Source organism: Phalacrocorax carbo, chromosome Z, assembly GCF_963921805.1.
Source record: "Phalacrocorax carbo chromosome Z, bPhaCar2.1, whole genome shotgun sequence".
Taxonomy (NCBI): Eukaryota; Metazoa; Chordata; class Aves; order Suliformes; family Phalacrocoracidae; genus Phalacrocorax; species Phalacrocorax carbo.
In genome coordinates, this window is record NC_087548.1 from 24629044 (window position 1) to 24648546 (window position 19503).

At 36.6% G+C, this 19503-nt stretch overlaps 1 protein-coding gene across 5 annotated transcripts in view; it reads left to right on the top strand.

Annotated features, from left to right (window-relative positions):
- The window catches only part of RNF180 (ring finger protein 180), a 79330-nt gene that overhangs the window by 38496 nt on the left and 21331 nt on the right, over positions 1-19503 (top strand). For all 5 annotated transcript variants that reach the window (XR_010370582.1, XM_064438306.1, XM_064438305.1 and 2 more), the window contains exons 5-6: positions 13772-13997; positions 18489-18614. Coding sequence is in view for 4 of the 5 variants with exons in the window: in XM_064438306.1 (XP_064294376.1) it covers positions 13772-13997; positions 18489-18614 (352 nt within the window). In the remaining variant the exon portion in view is untranslated. The remainder of the gene's footprint in view (positions 1-13771; positions 13998-18488; positions 18615-19503) is intronic.

The window sequence follows — 19503 nt, forward strand, 5'->3', positions numbered from 1 at the left end:
CCAAAACCATCTTTTTTTGCATTGCAACAGCAGTGCTCCATGGTGGCCCTTCCCCTGACTTGTCTTTGTATCTCACATCCCCTCTGAAAAGATAGATGTGGGAGCCTGTCTTGAGGCAGGTCCCTTGTCCCATGCCCTTTGAGTCACAGAAGTCAAATTATGTTCGGTTGTAACAGTGGATCTTGTTGAGAGTGAAACTGTTATGTTACAGGCAATGGATCACAGCTTAGTAACTGACAGGGAGGCTTCCTCTGGAAGACTGTTGCCCAAGATGTTCTAAGCAAGGAGAAGTCTAATTCTACCTCCTAAATATCACCTGTATCAGAGTACCCTGAAATATTGAGCAGAAAACAAGTTTTATTATTTTCTCATCCAGGTCATTCGTTGCAAAACTTTTTCTGCCACTTCTATGTCATCCACAGGTCTATATTCCCTTTACACACAGACAAGAGAAAATTTTGATTAAATTCCTGTGCAAATGTATTCAAGTACTTGTTTCCTTTGCTAACACCAATTCAAGTAGAAAATAAAATCTTCTAGAATTTTAGCTGTTCTTTTGATTTCTTTTTTAATCCAAAAGTCTAGTCTTGTAGCAATGTGTTGTTTAAACAGAAACTTATGGCATAATAATTGGCAGAGTAGCTTATGTAGTGTAGATGAAACTGTGTATAACAACTTGATGTCAGCCGCATACTGTGGCTAACTCACTGCTAACAGGTGAAGAGATTTCTGTACAAGAGAAGAGGACAGCTGGCAGAGCTTGCAAAAAGATCCTGTCATCATTCTGCTGCTTAAAATTCAGAAAGCTTCAATCTGTAGGCCATCTAGACCCTTTATAAGGTTTATCTTTTAAAAAAGTTATTGCAAAGGAAATTATGTTTAGAAGTGATGGTCAAGGGTAGATGGTCTACCCTTATCAATATGCTCTCTCTCACACAGTTACCAATTGCTTTGAGATTGCTTTCTTTTTGCTACTAATCCTATTTATAGTCAGTTATAGACTTTAGCACAGTAATTCTTAAATCTTTCTGTTGGTGACTAATAGTAACATTAATAGTTGCATCCTACTTTTTTAATTCAGGCAGAGAAATGTGAAATAGCAGATGTTCAGCTCAATTTTTCTATTTCAGCATCCTGTCATTCCCAAGAAAAGCTTCAAACTGATTCTTTTTGAGGGGTAGATTTTCATATGCAGTTTCTGAGAAGCTTCATAAAAGAATTCACTAGAAGGAAAGTCTGCTGTGTTAAACTATAGCAGAGGGAAAAGATTGAAATCATCAGAGGTCGTTATTCAGACCCCTCAAGGCTTTTGTAGGAAGGCTCACAAGAAGTGTTGCCACCCTAAAATTTAAAATGGCCGTACCATCTTCATAAATAACTTCTAGGGAAAGTGAAGTAGGATGCAATATGCTGCTTACACAACACAGAAAATTCATGTCAGGGACTTTTTTTTTTCTATTGCTACATGAAGACATCTGAAACACTTTTGTATTTTGGTGGTTTATTGTTTTAATTTTGCATTACAATATCTACTACAGATGGACTACAAACTGCAAGTTTTATTGAGTCAAAATAACTATGTAACAAAAACGAGAAAAAGATCTTGCTTCTTGTTGTTGTTGATGACTCCTAGCATCTTAACCTTAAACCATTTTTTCTTTTCAAAGTGTCATTTGCAACTTAGAGAAGATCTCCAGAATGGCAGTACGAGTTCTGTAGGAAATCAAACAAATTTGGATTTCTTGCAAATTTGTAGTAGCAAAAATTCTACCATCATTTTCAGGATTTTTTTTTAAATAAAAACATATATTTATGTATTTAAGTGATTTGTTTGCTTGCATTTTAAGGAAAAATAGTATATGATTTTTTCAAGTCATCCTGGAACTGCATAAGAAGTGAATTCAAAAATTCATTTCTGAAGAAGTTAGGACTATTCAGTAGTGATCTTACTAGGTATAAAAAGTCAAGCAACAGTGATGAAATCTGATTACCTTTCCCTTAAGCTTCTCAGATACGTTCTTCTTTGGAACCCTTTCCTTGTTGTTATTTTCCTTCAGTGTAAGTGAATATTGTACTTTAAACACTCTTTAGAAGTGGAGTCTATTTACATAATCAATTAAATTGAGTTTAAGAAACTCGGCCATGAGGCTTTAAGTAGGTGGCCTGATTGAGCTGAGCAAGATGATCACCCAGTTGCTCCATCCATGTAAAGAAACTTTTGAAAACTGGGCCAATCATTTAATTGTCTAAATATAGTTTTTGCTTCCTAATTTTAGGGTGATCTATTTTAAAGCAATTAATCTCACTAGGTGAATCCTTCTTTTACTGTAATATGTCACAAACCATGCCTTGACTGTGGAACCAGAGGTACTTGCAGATTTGTAAATCTAGGGTGTCCTGTTTGTATCTAGATTTTGGCACGTCGTAGCCAGATGAAAAGGACACTGTGGGCATCCAGCCCAGACTGGAGGATGTCACTTTCAGCAGGTGCCCAGCTGAAGGGTCAGGGTTGGGCATACCATAATGTGCAGCCAGGTGAATACAGGTAGAGGCACAGTTAATTTATCTGGGTTAAATACCTCTTTTGCGTCATAGTTGTGATGGTTCTTACCTAAATTCTCGTCTATCTGATGAATAAAAGGCAAGAACTTTCTCACTTTTGCCCCAGCCTGAGTTGAAAATCTGTGTTATGATTGTATTAATAAAATTTGAGTGATCATGTAGCCACCACAATTAAGGACTGAAAGGAAGCTCATGCTAACGTAATACTGTTAATGAAGTTGTGTAAATTTTATTTAAAGACATTTTTGAAAAAGCCTGTGATGAGAGTTAGGTTCAGCAAACCCATTGTTCTGTCTAAAACAGGAGTAAGTCTTCTATAACCATATTTAGCAGCCAGAAACTCTGTGTAAATCATTGTGTTGATCTTTTGATAACTGTTAGCAGACCAGTCAATGCAGATGCTGCAGACTGTACAAGCAGAGAGAACTGTAACTTGGAGCTGGCAAATGCCAGGAACAGCAAGGCTTCAGTAGGAAATTTAAAATCTGTAGATTGATGCTGTTATTTATAAAGCTGTGTTCCAGAAGTGGGGATACGTTGAGTTAGAAAGAGTTTGTAAATGCTGTTCAGAAGTGGAACTCCATTGCTGACCAGCACTCTTCCCATGTCATCTATTGTACTTTCTGCTTTATTGTGCTGGGGAAGACATGTTAATGATAAGAGTAGGTGTTAAGCACAAAAGGGCCTTTTGTATGCTGTTAACTCAGCTTGTGTCATGCATTACTGTAATTTGCTTTAGATTTATGCTGAATGACAAGCAGAATTTCAGATGCATTGTTTGATTTACTATATTTATGCAAAGCTGCCAAAATTTAGTAGCACTGTTCCAGACATTATTTTACAGATGTTTTGTTATGAGTATTTTCCCTAACAGAGTAATTGTACATACATTCATGAGAAGCCTAGAAATAGAGTGGAAAAATAAATGCATACAATTGTCTGTTATTTCAGTGCTGCAAATCAATTTGGTAAAATTAAGAGATATGCTCTTTTTATAGGTATAACATTAATATTTCAATAGAAATATTTTATTGATTCTCTAGCTCTTTATGAATGTGAATTGACAGGACTATCATTTTACCATGCACCAGAACAACTGCTAGGTAGTACTAGAGAGCAGTTGTACTTGAGAGGAGGACTCTTCAGATGTAGATAGCAACTCCTTTGATCTAACTAAGAGAAGGAAATCTTCGTGCTTGCAGCCTGTTTACTTCTTCAGGGCTAAAATTTAACCTTCCAGTCCAAATATGTCTGTAAACCTCAGCAGTATGTTTAGCACACACATTACTGCCAGCTTCACATCATTTCAGTTTCCAAAATGCAAGGGAGATCTGTAATACCAAAATGAGGAACAATGGTCTCCTTTTTTTTCGGTACAACATCTGTAAAAAAAGGAAGTTGTAAAAAAAGAAAATGTTGTATCTGCATGGAATTCACACCAGAAGGGCCAACACAACCCGTTATCTGTTATTTAGGCATTGCACTGGGACTCTAGAGGATTCACAGAAGTTTTTTCAGGCCTCTGCAAATGAACTTTTCTCCTGTTTGTTTGAAATACTAGTTACAATAAAGATCAATTATTATTAATATTTGATTTATTGTTAGGTGTAGTGACACTAATAGCTGTGCCTAGATGCTCTATTCTACATATTTATTTTTGACGTGAAGCTTCATTTTCCAACTTTGCTGTAATGCTCACATCATTCTCTTAAATGCCTGGATAAATAATGTGTGTGTTTTATTAAAATCAAAGTCAAAATAAAAATGATGATAGGCTTGTAACATCACTCTTATTTCTTATATACTAATTTAGGGGTGAGTATAAATATTTAAATATTAAGATTATTGTGGTTCAAGTACTTTGAGTAATACTTATTCCAGTGGCCTGTCTCTGAATTCATCTTCATAATTAAATTATTTTAGTAGGAATAATACTTTATGATAAGACAGTCACGTAGGAGTTACGAAGATCTTCAAGAGATCTTCATAAAAGCTGTGTTTACAGATGTTCCTTAAACAATAAATATGATTCTCCTAGGAGAAATTTCCAAGAGTAATAATATCTAGAGCTGCCAGCTTAGATGTATCTTCCAAAAGCTTAAAGGCTCAATTACTCCATGGAAGGAACTGCAGAGATTAACCAAATTGCATAATAAAAATAGCTTAAATAATTTCAAATCCGTCATAACAAGAAACTGAAATATATAAGATGCTTAGAAAGAAAGGGGGTATGTGCATAATACTCATGTACATCTAGCAAAAGGGATATTCAGTTCTGTGTGGCCTGTTTCAACCTGATTAAAACAGTATGAATCAGTAACATAATAAATTAGTCATTATTCTAGTTCTGTGAAGTGTATACAGGAATAAAAAGAAAAGATATTAGATAATTTTCTTCTCCTTTATCTGTTTTTCTAAGTTTGTTTTTCACTTCTTCCACAAAGTAAGCCTTTATCTCGTGATATAAATAAGATTAAAGTTCTGCTGAAGTAAAAGTATTTCACTAAGATAAATTGGTTAACTTGCCATGCCTCAAGGCACTTTTTACATTTATTTTTCTTAAGGTACTCTAGTTATGCCCTCAAATTGTCCTTTTACCTAAAAGAAGTCAAATTAACAATGCATTTAACTAATATGAAGTAATGTTTGTCATTAGCAGTCTACTGAGGTTATTTCAGTTCTGTAACTCTTGACGAATCTCTAACCATAAGTTTAAAATATGTGCTAAATAATGTTCTTTAATTATTTCAGTAACTAATGAGGTGTTTAAAAAGGACATGGTTCCTTGAACAATCAGATTAAATAAATATACCTTGTTAAACTTTAAATTAATTCTAAGTCATTCTTTTTATTGTTTTTTATAATAGTTTTAGGTCTATGAAAGTCAGATATTGTCAGATTCCCTTGATATTTTTTGAATGTAACTGCTTCTCCAGAGAAGAAAAATACAGGCTGAAACTACTTAGACTCCAGTGAAGTACCCATGTACGAGGGTGGTCTTTATGTTGCATAGAGTGCTGAATTAATCCAGCCATTTCAGTACTAGTATGGTCTCTAGTTAACCTCTGTCTGCAGCTGGGCTGTAATAGTTATACACTGATAAATAGACTCCCATAGGCTTTGCACTCAGTGTCTTACACCTACTCTTCTAACTCATAGGCCATGAGATTAGCTATTCTGGAAAAAAGTAGTCTGCATATGTAGCCTGTAAGTGGTGGGGAGTTTATAATATTGATAATCCATTTAAATTGTTATTCTTACTTCAGATTTGTGGCTTATTTTTACTTTGAAGTGCTAATTGCACATAAGATGTGGCATATTATTATTCCTTTTTATGGTAGATTTTAAAAAAATCAAGCTGACTGAATTCCTTTGCCTTCTATTGTAGAGTGTATTTTAGGCTTTTTTATATTTTTGTTGTCTCCTCTCTGGTTTTCAATGTCAGTTTTAAATTGTAGATGTTCAAACTTGTGTATATTATTCTAGAAGAGGTCTAAGTAACAACCTGTACAGAACTTCAGGATAGCCTTTAAAAGCAATCTATTTAGGGAGCAAGAGAAGAAATTCCTTTGGGGCAAGTGCAAGCTATATTCTACCAATGGTTTTCCATATCCACATTTACCCTGTTGTTATCAAGGTGTCCTGGTATTCAGTACCTGAATAATTTTTTGGCCTTACAAGGCTCCATAGAATTGGTAGGATTTTCATTTCCCTACGTCTTCCATTGGTGAGGCCTCTGCTCTATTGAGGATGTCAATGGCCTCATCAAAGGGGCAACATCACACAGGTTAAATGAAATGCAAAATTCCTTCGCTGTGAACCCTTGACTTCTAGCTTACTAGTCAAAAGGAATAGTTTCTAGTACAGCTGTTCCAGACAGTGTTTGCAAGCACTGAAGCAAGGTTCTGTGTCCATGCATATCAGTTGCGCAGCTCCTAGCTCCCATTCTTTCCAAGGGTTTCCATCTGGCACCACAAAAATTGTCTCCTTTCCTATCTCCTTCATTATGCTTCAACAATATCTTCAAGGTAACTTTTTCAGGCCAGCATATGAGAAGACTTATTTCTGTTTCAGGGTGCAGAACACATCTTTTAACTCTTGAGAGGAGTAGTGAACTCAGAGCAATTCTGAAAGATTTGTTCACTACACGGAACCTTGTTAGCACCTTCTTTGGAACTGCTTCTTATTGCACCTGAACAAAAGAGAACAGTAGCAGTGCCAGCTCACACATTAGGGTTTTCATAAGTAACAAGCATCATTTGCTCTCTATGAGCATCTCATTTGCAGGCTATTGGCTCACTGTTTTAATCTCTAGTATCTTTTCTGTATGCTGTCCAATTCTTCCCCATGCATTTTAATTTGTGGCTAACAGACTTGGGCTTTCTAATGACTCACCAGTGATGTGTGCAAAGGCAGTCACCTAGTCAAGTCCACGAGTTTATCATAGCTGAGTAGATTGGCAATAGTAGAAAGTCACAGTTGGCAAGTACAAGAAATTTTAATGCATATTAGAGAAAATAAATTCAGCTAACCAGACAAGATGTGATGAGTTGCACTCAATCTGAATTGGAAGTGCTCAGATTCTAAAACAGTAGCATGGATAATTAGCTTAGGCAGGAGTCTGATAAATTCATAGAGTTATTGACATGGCTCTGGTTGTAGCATGTATAATGTTTGAATACAGTAAACATCAAAAATCTGATACTTAATTTTCTCAAATATGGCCTATACATAATAATTCAGTAACCTTTAACTAGCTAAGAAATTTAACTTGCCTTTGTTGTTTGCTATAAGATCATTCAGGATTAAGAAAAGACTGTAGTACTGTTGTAGCCATCGTTACCTAAAGACAAAAACATTTTGAGATTGAGAGAAGTTAGTATGTATACATATATTTGATTAAACAAATCAAATAAAGCAAATTTGATTAGGCAAACTGCTAGACTGTGGAAAAATCAAAGTTTGGGGGGTCAAAAAGTCTGAAAACAAAGACTTGAAAACAACTCTGAAAAGCAGTAGCCCTTATGAATAAGCATGACCTCAGAACAACTTTTGATAATTCAAATAGAGATGGAAAAGGAATTACAGTGTTAAGGATCTTCTCTAAGAAGCAGAAAGATAGGTAATTTATTTTCTCTGGAACATGGAAGAGGCTAACTAGAGGTTAGAATGCAAATATCTGTTGAGAAGATTCTGATTTTCACTTTCATTTTTTATTTTATCCATTTATTGTTGTCTCTTTAGAGCCCCATAAACAAAAAGCATAGGTGTTCTATTAGTAGTTGCCTTGGTCTGCAAAGTGCTTAATCACACACGACGAACAACTCCACTGCCTAAAGCTACTTCTAAATGATATAGAATAAAAAAAAATATACACTGTTAGCTTTAAACAGAAGTGCTCTAGAAGAATGAAGAAAATGTTCTTTAGTTGTTTCCCCTTGAGCAATTTAACCAACCCAAATGCAGCAGAGATGGTCTGAATGGAGGACGTGGCAGTAGGTAGCTCCAGAGGTCTGCTTGTGCTGTTTTGCTGTGTTTCAAAGTTTTTGGCTTACCTTTGGATTTTTCTGGAATGTTGTATGGGGAGAAATTTAGAGTGCAGGGAGTTCAGACTGAATTATTGATTTGTACAGATATTTAAGCCATGAGCATTGGCATCTCTGCCCTATTTTGATTTATAAGTTTCAAGCTTATTTGCCAGTCACCTGAAAAGACGCCCTTTTGCACTCATTATACCAGTCAGCCAAAACAGAGTGCTGAAAGGCATACAAACCCTGGTGGACCTTGTGGCCTGATGTGGAAGAACTTACAGTAGTTTAGCTAGTAAATATTTTTGGTAGGGTTTTTTCCACATTTTAAAATTGGACTTCAATTTGTTTTTTGAGTTTGCTTTTGAAACTCCATAAAAAGTCACCAGTTCAGTCTGCAGAAATTAGGCTAGATAAATTCTATTCAAAGCAACAAAGCACATGCAGGCTTTCCCATAGGGATGGCACTCATTTCAGTCTCCCTACTCAATCTAGCTGTCAATTTTTATGAAATTTTCAGGAAGCCAGTATACCTGAGGTCACAATTGTGTCAGATTTGGTTACAACTGACTAGTGGGTCAAAACCTGTTGTGGGACAACCTGACAGATGGATAGACATTGCACTCCCATAAGCTGCATTTCTGTTGGAAATAAGGCTAAACCCACTGATTTTTTTTCCCAGCAGCAACCGAGAAGTATTTATTTCTTTTTGATCCATATCTGTACTAAACAGGATCTACATTCATTCTTTCAAACTTTTTGAGACCTGGAGTGTATGATTCTGTTTATAGAGTATAAATGAAGGCTTAAAGTCTATTTTAGAGCTACAAATCGTTGTAGATTTATTTATGTACAGTTTATGAATAGCGTGGAGCAGATTACTGAGAGGCAGTTTCCAAGAGAACAAAGGAAAGTACGCATACTGTGCTCTTTCAAAATGTGAGATATGCAAATGTGCAGCAAATTAGGTCTTCCTCCTGGTTTGTGAAATGTGGCTTCTTGAGCCTCCTACACCACTGTTCGCCTTTGAGGTACTGTTTAAGTTACTGTTCATGTAAGAGAACAGTGAAGCAGTTGCCACTGCAGAGAGACTAGTTTCATCCACCTTTACATTAAGCATATAATTACAGAAAGAATTTTTTTCCTGTCCTAACCAGTTTACGTAACATTTAACAGAATATATATTATGATCACCACATATGTCGATATCTTTAGTAAGGAATTATTGAAAAAGTTTATCATTGTCCATTGGAGCATGTGGTCACTGTTACAAGTGCAGTCTGGAATAGGATCTCCACAGTTTTATGGCAAGGGTGAAAAACCTTTCTTATTTGAAGAGAACTTTTGAATGGATTTGGTGGGCTACACACTAATAATGCATCTGTCTTGTTTCCCAAGTCTCCGGTTCACAGGGCTCCCCATCACTCTTACACAATTGTCTGCACTGTCTTTTGCTGCCCAGCCATTTCACAGTGCACATTACTACTCAGGCCAGCATCTCACAGTGCTAGGTGTTTCTCTAGTCCCCCCTACTGCACAGCACTGTGCTACTTAGCATAGTCCATCCCAGACTATACAGATTATTCCTCATTCTTAGTACCACAATGCTGCAAAGCACTCCCCTGAAAATGGCATGTCCATGCGGAATAGCTTATCCCTGACCGTGCTTTCACACTAATTTAATTTAGATGGGGAAAGAGATTCTATGGCATTCTTCTATTTTAACTCTTGTTTAGTAGAAGAATGTAGCCCTGTAAAACATAAATCTTCTGCTGCTGTCATTTCAGGGCAATTTATTGGCACAATTGTTATGCACTAATAGTAAGTCAGCTACTAATTAATGTGGAGTTGTGTTTGCATTGACAAAGCATCCACAGGTATCTTTAGGCTTTCATTCTTCTGTTTAAAAAGTGAAATATATGGAAAACTTCCTCTAATGTTTACTTAACTTCAAGGCCTTTTAAAATATTCCACCTTTGTTCATTAATCTTTGCGGGATTAATATTTATATGAAATACAGTTTTATGCATTTGTTCCAAGTTTTATTTCAGGCAGTTATCTTTGCAAGACAATCATGTGAAGATAGAACTGATGTTTTTCTTGGTCATCATTCCATTTAACTGTGGACACTTTTGAGCTTACAAAGCATTCTAAATTGGTTGGTTTAAAATGAAAGGTCTCACAAGGTTTTTTTCATAGTTTGGCATTTTGGAGCAAATGTTACATGTTCTTTATTTAGTTTTGTCGCTGTTCTGGTCATATTCCTATATTTTACTCTGAATCTCCTTTTACTGGTAGCATACATATAGAAACTTTTCCTGTTAGTGTCTATATCCATTAGTTCTAGGTCTTTGACATGATTACAGGTAAATCTTACATTAAATATCATGTTATTCATTGATGCATGTGTTCTTTCTGAATGTAGGACTGAATCAAACACTGTCATGGAGTCCAGCCAAACTGCTGTTCCTCTCCCTTTTTTTTTTTATTTTTTGTTAGAATCCTTCTTCCGTCCACCTAGTGGTATATCAGGGGTTACCATCAGGCGATGGTAAGTATTAGCAGTTCCCGTGTGGCTGGGAAGATGGAAATTTTTGAAGGCTCTTACCTTTCTTTTATTTCTTAGAGGTAATAGTTTAGCTTTCAAGGTTTTCCTGTTAGTATTTAGAAATCTTTTACTCCCATCACTGTCCTTGATGTCTACATGGCCTTCCTTAATTTTGTATGTACTATAATCCTGCAAGAACAACATTCAGGTTTATGCTTGTAAAGCTTTCAAACACCAAAGCTCTGGCTCTAGTTGGAATATACAGGCAATGCTTAATTGCAAATGGAAAATCATGCCTGTTTAAATTATTATACAGTAGCTACTTGCGTAATGAAGTTCACCTAATTTTAGCTTTGCAGCACTAAATGATGCTGTGTGCCTAGATAGGTCTTTTAAGAAGGGATGCAAAGCTGTAGAAAAGACAGCTCTTCCTCTGATCCACTAAAATTACTCTCAACTAGAGCCAGAGCTTTTTTTTGCAGTTGGGTCTGAGATTCTCCTGTCTGTGCATCTTACCATGATTACAAACCTACCTCAGAAGCAACCACTACCCTTGAGTCCTCAGCCATTTTACCTCTAGTTCCCTCATTTACTTAACTGGCTCATGCAAGGTGTTTAACCTACAGCCAATGAGACAGGCAGTTCCTCTATACACATTGTGTATTTCCTTTCCAATCAGTGCTCATCAAAACCACTCAGCAAACGCCCCCTGTCCAATAATTTCATTTTGTGCGAGGTTTTAATTATGATTTTGTCCTTACATAGAATCATTTAGGTTGGAAAAGACCTTTCAGATCATTGAGTCCAACCATTAACCTAGCACTGCCAAGTCCACATGGCTGGGTTGGAGGGGGTTGTTATTGTCACAATATATTAGTGTTTCATAATTTTTGCTGAAGTCATCTCTGTCATGTATTAAGCTCAGACTACTTTCCTCACTTTCTGTGCCAAATTATTTTCCACTTTTTGACAAAGAAATGGTGTTATGAAGCATCCTTCCTTCTAGAGTTACCTAGCTGTAATCAATTCTCAATTACCTTTTGCCATTCTGTTCTGGTGTTGTTGTCTGTGCTGTAAAAATCTGGGTTAAACAGCGTTATTGATTAGTTGTAACGAAGTGCTGCTCTAACACTTTCCTACAGCATGGAGGTAGAAGTATTAGTCCCAGTTGTTACTGTCTGGGACTAGCTTCTACAGATGCTAGAGAAGCTAGAAACTAGTCACAGACAGACCTGCAACGGCTACTTGTCAGTACAACCTACTTGCCTCTGCAGTAAATTTCAGTACACATTGAAGTTTTCTGGGCCCATCTCAAGTCTGGCATGGAGAAAATCAAGCTGGAGTAATAAATGCTGAGGTAAGTGCTACAAGAGCCACACAGTTATTGATGCTTAGGGTTGCACAAGAGCTTATGTTTGGACACAGTGGTAAACCCAAACAGTCTCCATGCATTTATGTCACAGCAGGCCAGAATTTATAAGCACTCTTGGCACCTGGTACTCTGGAAAGTGCAATGTGAAGGCTCAGCTGGACTGGCAGGACAAGTGCTTATCTAGAACTGATAAATTCTGGCTAAATACTTCTGCTCTTTATTTTTAAATGCACTCCACAGTACCCATACTGTTAGGGCTTATTCATTATTTGCAGTGTTCAGTATCCTAGGCAGAAGAGGACTGTCTGTAATGAGACATAACAGAAATCCAAACCAGTAAGCCATACATGTAATCATCTCTGAAACAGGTCTAGAGAATCCCATCTCTACACTAGGCACAAAATAACAATTGTCATTAATATTTGGTGCATCAGTATCAGGCAGTGGTTGTCTGCCATGGCCTATGATTGTCAAAAGTGGCCTGTGTAATACACAGGTAGCAGGTATGCAATTTAGATGCCAGTCAAGCAGCTGCTCTGGCACAGACTAGTATTTATTGGGTAGAAATGCATCAACAGGTGTGCTTAATGTCAATAATAGGTGTCTGGAAGGACTAGTAGGACTAGCGTTGCAGGATTAGGAAAGAGGTAGGTACAGAGCAGTGGTTGAGCAAGGGACACGAGAGTATTAAGTATAGGTAGCGGAGGTTGCAAGAAGTTACTGATACTACAGAGCAGCTGCAAATTAAGACACTTAAACTGAGATCATTAGGCAAGGATAGGGAGTTTGGAACAAGAGCCGTGAGAAAAGAGTTGATATTCAGCAGTGTCTGACACCTTCCTCTGAACTGTTTTTTTCCTGGTTCATCTCTTGGATATTAGGCTATGTTGGGTTCCATTAGCTGTGAAACAGAGAGGATGGATAAAGGAGCTAGAGCAAAGTCAGTGTCTCTTGTGTGGCTCCCATACAGATGAAAAAAAAAGATTTTTTTTTTTAAGCCAAAAACCCTGGATTCCATTAGTATACATGGATTACGTGGAAAGGTTTAGTCATCTTACAAGAGCAAAGCAGGAACCTAGCAATGTACACAAGTTGTTACACTCATATGGCGTGTACACCATTTGGGAAGTCCAGCTATGGGCCCCTACAAAGATATCAATGCAAGGAAATTCAGAACATACATGCTGGCAAAAACAAGCAGTTACCAAAGGGGTAGGGATGTGTTAGGGATTCCTAGACTTCCTACTCTACGATTTAGATTCTGCATTGTAGCAATGAAGCTGTGGCTTGTGTCAAACTGTGAGTCATTATTCTTCCTGAAACATGCCCTTCACAAATTACCTTTCAATGTCAGAACAATCCACAGGTTATTTTTAGAGGTTTTTGTTTTGTTTTGCCTTTCTTGGCAAAGTAACCAGGTATTTTGGTAATAAAGTTAGAAATAAATTTTTAACATTTGTTTTAAAAGAAGAAATTTGATCATAGTACAGTTTTACTTAGCCTTTTGGGTTTTTTTATTTGCTTCTTTTACTGTCTTGTATGATTTTTGTTCTGTTTTCCCAGAGAGCGCTTGTTGTGACATTCCTGTCTTACCAGTATCTTTCATCATCTCATTAAAAGCAACCTGTATTAAAAATTAAGAATATCACCAGTCTATACCAGCTTCTTAAGCATTATTTGAAGTCCTTCCTGCCGCCTGCTTTATCCAAAACAGTTATAAGCTGAGCCATGAAAAGATGTTTTCTTTTTCTTTTCTTGCAGACTGCAAATGATAACCTGCATACAGACGATGAGCATGAACTCAGAAGAGATAAAGAAAGCTATCTCTGTGCAGTGTGCCTGGACATTTATTTCAATCCTTACATGTGCTATCCATGCCACCACATCTTTTGTGAACCTTGCTTAAGGATGCTTGCCAAAGACAATCCAGCCAGCACTCCATGTCCACTGTGTCGCACTACAATTGCCAGAGTCTTTTTCCAAACAGGTATAAAACTGAAAGTTTTTACAATACAGAAAAATATTTGTAACTTTTCTTCCTGTATTTCTGGCCTCAACAAATATGTAGTTAAAAGTATAGTAAAAACCTGTTAGCCAAATATAGTAATAAAAAGAAGAAAGAAAAAAAAATAATATGCAATGGGCCACATCCAAAATGCATGCAGAGCAAAATTTGGTGATGTTAATCCACTCTGAGGTTTTCTTTGCATTTAACTCTTCCTAGGACTATTCTATGCAGGCTTTCTTCGGTGGGAAGAAACTATTCTAGATGCGTATTTTAAAACATTTTGATTTTTGAATTGAGGTTCTGGTATTTTACATTTCTTTGGTTGCCTTTTGCTAAGAAATAACAAACTCCAAACATTATAAACATTTTCTCAAAACATCCTACCAGAAATGCATTTTTAAAATTACTAACTTAATGACACACACAAAAAAAAATGTTCTTTTATTGGTTTTATTACTTCAGTTTAGCTACAAGCAAAAATAAAGGTTGGCAGAACTATCAAATCCTCCTAACTAATTTTGTTTTTGAATTCTCCCTTCCGGGCCTCTTAAACCTTCATCTCTAGTGTTCTTGACTTTTAGCAGTAGGAATACATGGTGGGTAGGGTGTGTTTGATGTCAGAATGGGTACAGGGACAGAAGAGGTAAAGTAATGCTGTAGACAGGATGCCTGGAACAGCATGAGTTAGTCTTTTATGCCTGGAGCTTAAAAAGGTAAATTCATGCACCACGGATAAAATTGAACGATGATATATGGAGCTTGGCCCTTTACAGCACTTAAAACTGTGCATAGACAGGTCACAAAGTGATGGAAATGACTCAGCCATGCAGGACTGTTTGTTTATTTTTGCATGCTGCAGAGATCTTGCAGTGATCCTCTTTAAACTGGGAGAGTGCTGTGTTGATGACAGGTTGGGAGTTGCACGTTACAGTATGATTTCACATTGATCAGCAGAGGTCCCCAGCTTCTGTTTCTGGTTGTGCACAGGCTCTTCCCCTGCACAGGCACAACTTTGTATAATTTGAAGGGAGACCAGTTCGAGGATCTGACTGGGCTAAATAAGAACTCATTTGGGTGGGCAGGAGACATTTTTCAGACAAACTAATTGCCCCAGCATGGTTCACTGGGGAGCTGATGGTGGACAGGGACAGGGACTGAGTGTGTCAGCACTGCAGCAGGGAAAATTGATGGAAAGATGCAGCTTGAGCACTCTCAGCACCCTGCCTGGCTGGTGTATAGAGGTTTCAAGCTGTTCTCATTTTATTTACTTAATGTTTCATGCCCATTTGGATTTGATGCACAGATGAAGTGTGTTTCAGCAGTAGAGAATTACTTTCATTTGTTTTAGGACTCTTTAAATTTTAAAAAGCTATTTAACAGATTTGGGGCAGTAACATACTGCTGGGGGAGCACAAAGAGAGATGCTTGCTAAAATGTATTTGCAAAAATTTTCAACACATTTAAAGTACTGTCATTTAAGTGAAATATTACCAGGACTATTAGTAACCTTTGAGTACTTAATATACAATGTGTAAAAATACCTGATGGGAGGCAATGAAGAAGAGTGAGCCAGACTCTTCTCAGTAGTGCCCACTAACAGGGCAGGAGGCAGTGGGCATGAGTTGAAACACATGAAATTCCATCTGAACATAAGAAAACACTTTTTTCCTGTGAGGATGGTCAACGAGGTTGCCCAGAGAGGCTGTGGCGTCTGCATCTGTTGAGTCACTCAAAACCAGATGCACTCCTGGGCAACCTGCTGTACCTGAGCATGCTTGAGCAGAGTGGGTTGGACTAGTTGATCTCAAGACACTCCTTCCAACGTAACCCATTCTGTGAAAATATTAAAAAGGTATGTAGGTTTTTTTAGGAAAAGGATTTGTGTGGTTGAAGTGTAAATACAGTGTCATAAATATATAAGTACAGACTCTACTGTAAATAGAGAGCCATAACAGTATATGAGATGTGTTTAGTATTAACAGCTTCAGATAAGAGAAATCCAGATGGCCTTACAGCACCTATTTGTATATTGCTATTCAGTATATAGCAATATATGCTTGACTTAGCAATATATTTGAAAGTAGATACACTAAATTTACTTTGTATTACTATGCATATATTAAGAAAAATATTTTGTAATTTCCCAGTGCATAACATATTGAGCAGCATTTAAATCAACCAAGAAATACTGATGATAATATTGTATCCATAGAGAAATTGGTAAAATCAACACATTAAGGAAGATGGATGGTGCCAGACCAATATAAAGGGTAGCAAATATTTTTCTTGCTCAGGAGATTTATTAGGCCTTTTAAAAGTTATGCTAAAGTCACTGCTTTTAGAGGTGTGTGCAGCCAGCAAAGCAAAGTTGCCAGCATTCTTTACATATTTCTCCAATGCTACAGCTGGGATGTCTTATTTCACTCACTGATTTATTCTGGTTACTTTCTGCAGCTTTCCTTTTGTATAACTGGATTTTATTTTACAAGAATATCTCAAAAAGAAAATATTTAAGGATATATTCAGAAGTTCACTTCTTAGAGTGTACAGTTTTGCAAACAACATAACTTCAACAGAAGGATGTGTGCAATGTCAAAAAAAGATGAAAGCTAACAGGTCAATTATTCACCATTTATGAAGAAAAAGAGTGCTTAAGCCAGAGCTACAAAGCTGGATGTGACCCGCGAGGATACTTCCTCTGGCCTGTTGCCTTCATCAAAGGAGCCTTTTCCACTGGTTCCCTTGAGAGTGAGTTCCAGTCCAGACAGGTTGCTCTGATGATGTCCGCCATGCATTCCCATCTTTCTTAAAAGCCCTTCTTCCATGAGGATAAACACACATCTGGTCAGATGATAAGGTGCCCAGGGTACACCGCAGACAACAGTTTTTGATCTGATTGCACCAACCCAGTTTAAGTAACTGTCGTCTAAATGCCTCTCCTATCAGGGGAAAGAGCGAGCCAGGGACTGGCTTCCATTTATACAAACTTTCATTGGTGTTAACTGTTTCCAAGAAGGGCAGATCTGGCACTCACGTACAGTAAATCCACCACTTTGGAGAAACGCAGTTTCAGTGTAGTGGTTGTGCATGGGAAGTCCAGGCAAATGGCAGGGAAAGGGTCACATACATGCAGAAAGACAGGTGGCCTGGTCAGCCTGAAAGGATTTTGCATTAAAAGCCTAACAAAGAAACTGTCTAAAAGCCAGTAAGAGTTGCAACCACTGCCTTTTCTGAAAAACAGGGATTAGGTGCCTCACCAGAGGTTTCGGTGTTTAAATTTGGACAACAAAGTTGAAATAACTGAGTCGATTTTTATGGCCTGTAGAAGGAAACTAGAATATTCTCTGTTCATGCTGTGAGAGGCAAGCACATCAGAGGCTATTTCTCTGAATCCGAATAGTACTTAATCCAAATATTCAGTAGCATATAAAGCTCTTATATAAAAATTAAAAATATACAACTTGTTCCTTTTACATTTAGGAGAGAAAATTACCTCTTTACCTCTTTTCCTTCACTGACAGAGTTTTATGGCTGCAGTAGCACTGTTCTCACATAATGATATAGAAAGATTTGGAGATTTCTGTACTCTGCAAGTCTTTGGTGGCCTCTTTCCACCTGTATTCTGACATGGTGAAATACAGAATAATTTTTAGAATAAGACCAGCATTTTTTTTCTGCTTCAAATCTGCTAATGCTTTCCTCTTACATAGAAGAAGCTACTGCAACTATTTATCTGGAGCCAAAGGGGTTTTGAAGTTTTCCCTGTTAACTACTATCTTGGCAACTCTGCCTGTTATCAGCAGATCCCTTCTTTCCTCTTGTAGGAAAACATGTTATTTTAAAATTCTTTCCAGTGTTGTATTGCTATGGAGAGGTTAGTTTTGACAGTTTTGAGTTGCAGTCCAGGTAGATATTTCCGCAAATTATATTCAAAGGAGCTGATGATTTCTTGAGATTAATAAATTGTTAACTCTTGCAATGTGTCATTAATCATTCTACAAATGTGTTTGTAATTCCTTTTAATCCACAACATTTAAAAGATTAAAAAAAAAAATTTTTCAGACTTTTCACCTTTCCTTATAGTACTGACTGTTACTGAGTGATGGTGTTAAACAAAAAACAATATGAACTGAGAATTAATACCACAGTCAGCTTGATAGACATCATTTTCATTCTTAGAGGTTATGATAGTTTTGTAAATTAAGTAGCCTGATTTATTATGTACTTCATTGTGCTAGAATTTGACATCATCTTTCCTAAGTGCTTTTTTTCTGAGCAACAGAATCAAAACAGCATGATTGACTTATTTTTGCTTGGGTTTATGTGATTTTAAAACAATTTAAGAGATGTTATAATCAGAAAAAGGATTACACAGTAGATAAGGCATTTTTATTTCATAGTAGAAACACAGTACATTATTGCTATATTTGCAGCACTGATGTACACATTCTTTCCCATTAATTATTGTAGAACTGAACAACTCTACCAAATCTTTTTTCCCTACGGAATATTTGAAGTTAAAAGAAAATTTTCAAAAATCAAATTCTGCAAAATGGCCTCTACCAAGCTGCAAGAAAGCTTTCAGAGTTTTTGAAGGTAAGTTTTTAAAATTTTGCCTAAAATTCAGTCAGTTGTGGCTATAATATTTGAAATAAGTCTCTAGCTAAGATATGCCATTGGAAATCAGAGATGGATTATTATTAAAGTAGAGATGAGTTAAATTATCCTGATTGACCCACACACAGTACTCTGAATCTAAAGATAAACTGGAAATTGTAAAAAGACAATTTGTGTGTGTACTTCTTATGTATTCTTAAATCTTTAATTTTGTGCACATTATCGGGATAATTGCATGTAGTTTCCTGTTCAGAAAAATTTGTGTCTGCATAGTGGAATAAAGAAAATTACTCTGGGGGAAAGTGACGAGTTCTGAGTGTGATCAATAAAGACGTCCCAAAAAATAATCAGAATCAGTCTTTTATGAAAGAAGTAATAGAAAAAAGTTGGAATAATATCATATATACTATTCTGTATGGCTTGTTTTAGACATACAAAATAGAGTAAAGGCTCTGGATGGTTTAGCTTTGTTTTCTGCATATTATATGAAGAAAGCTTAGTCTTGTTCCTTCTTTAACACTTAAACATTCTCATCATTATTAACTGGTTGTTAACTGAAAAACATTTAAGTTGGACTACTGAAATGTGGAATTCACTGTTTACCCATGTTTCCGTGTTTTCAGTCTAATGGCCTTTTTTCACCAGGCCTCATATACATTTACTTACATAGTTATTTTCTGTAGTGCTGAGTCTTGCCAGCAGATATGTTTTTCCTGTTTATAAGAACAATATAGATTGCTTCTAAAAATATGTGGAAAAAATAAAACAGGGCATATTGCTTTTGTGATTCTACCCAGGCCTTTCTACAGGTCAAATTTGATAAATACTGATCCTCCACTTACAAAACTGTGTCACACAAGGTCATGAT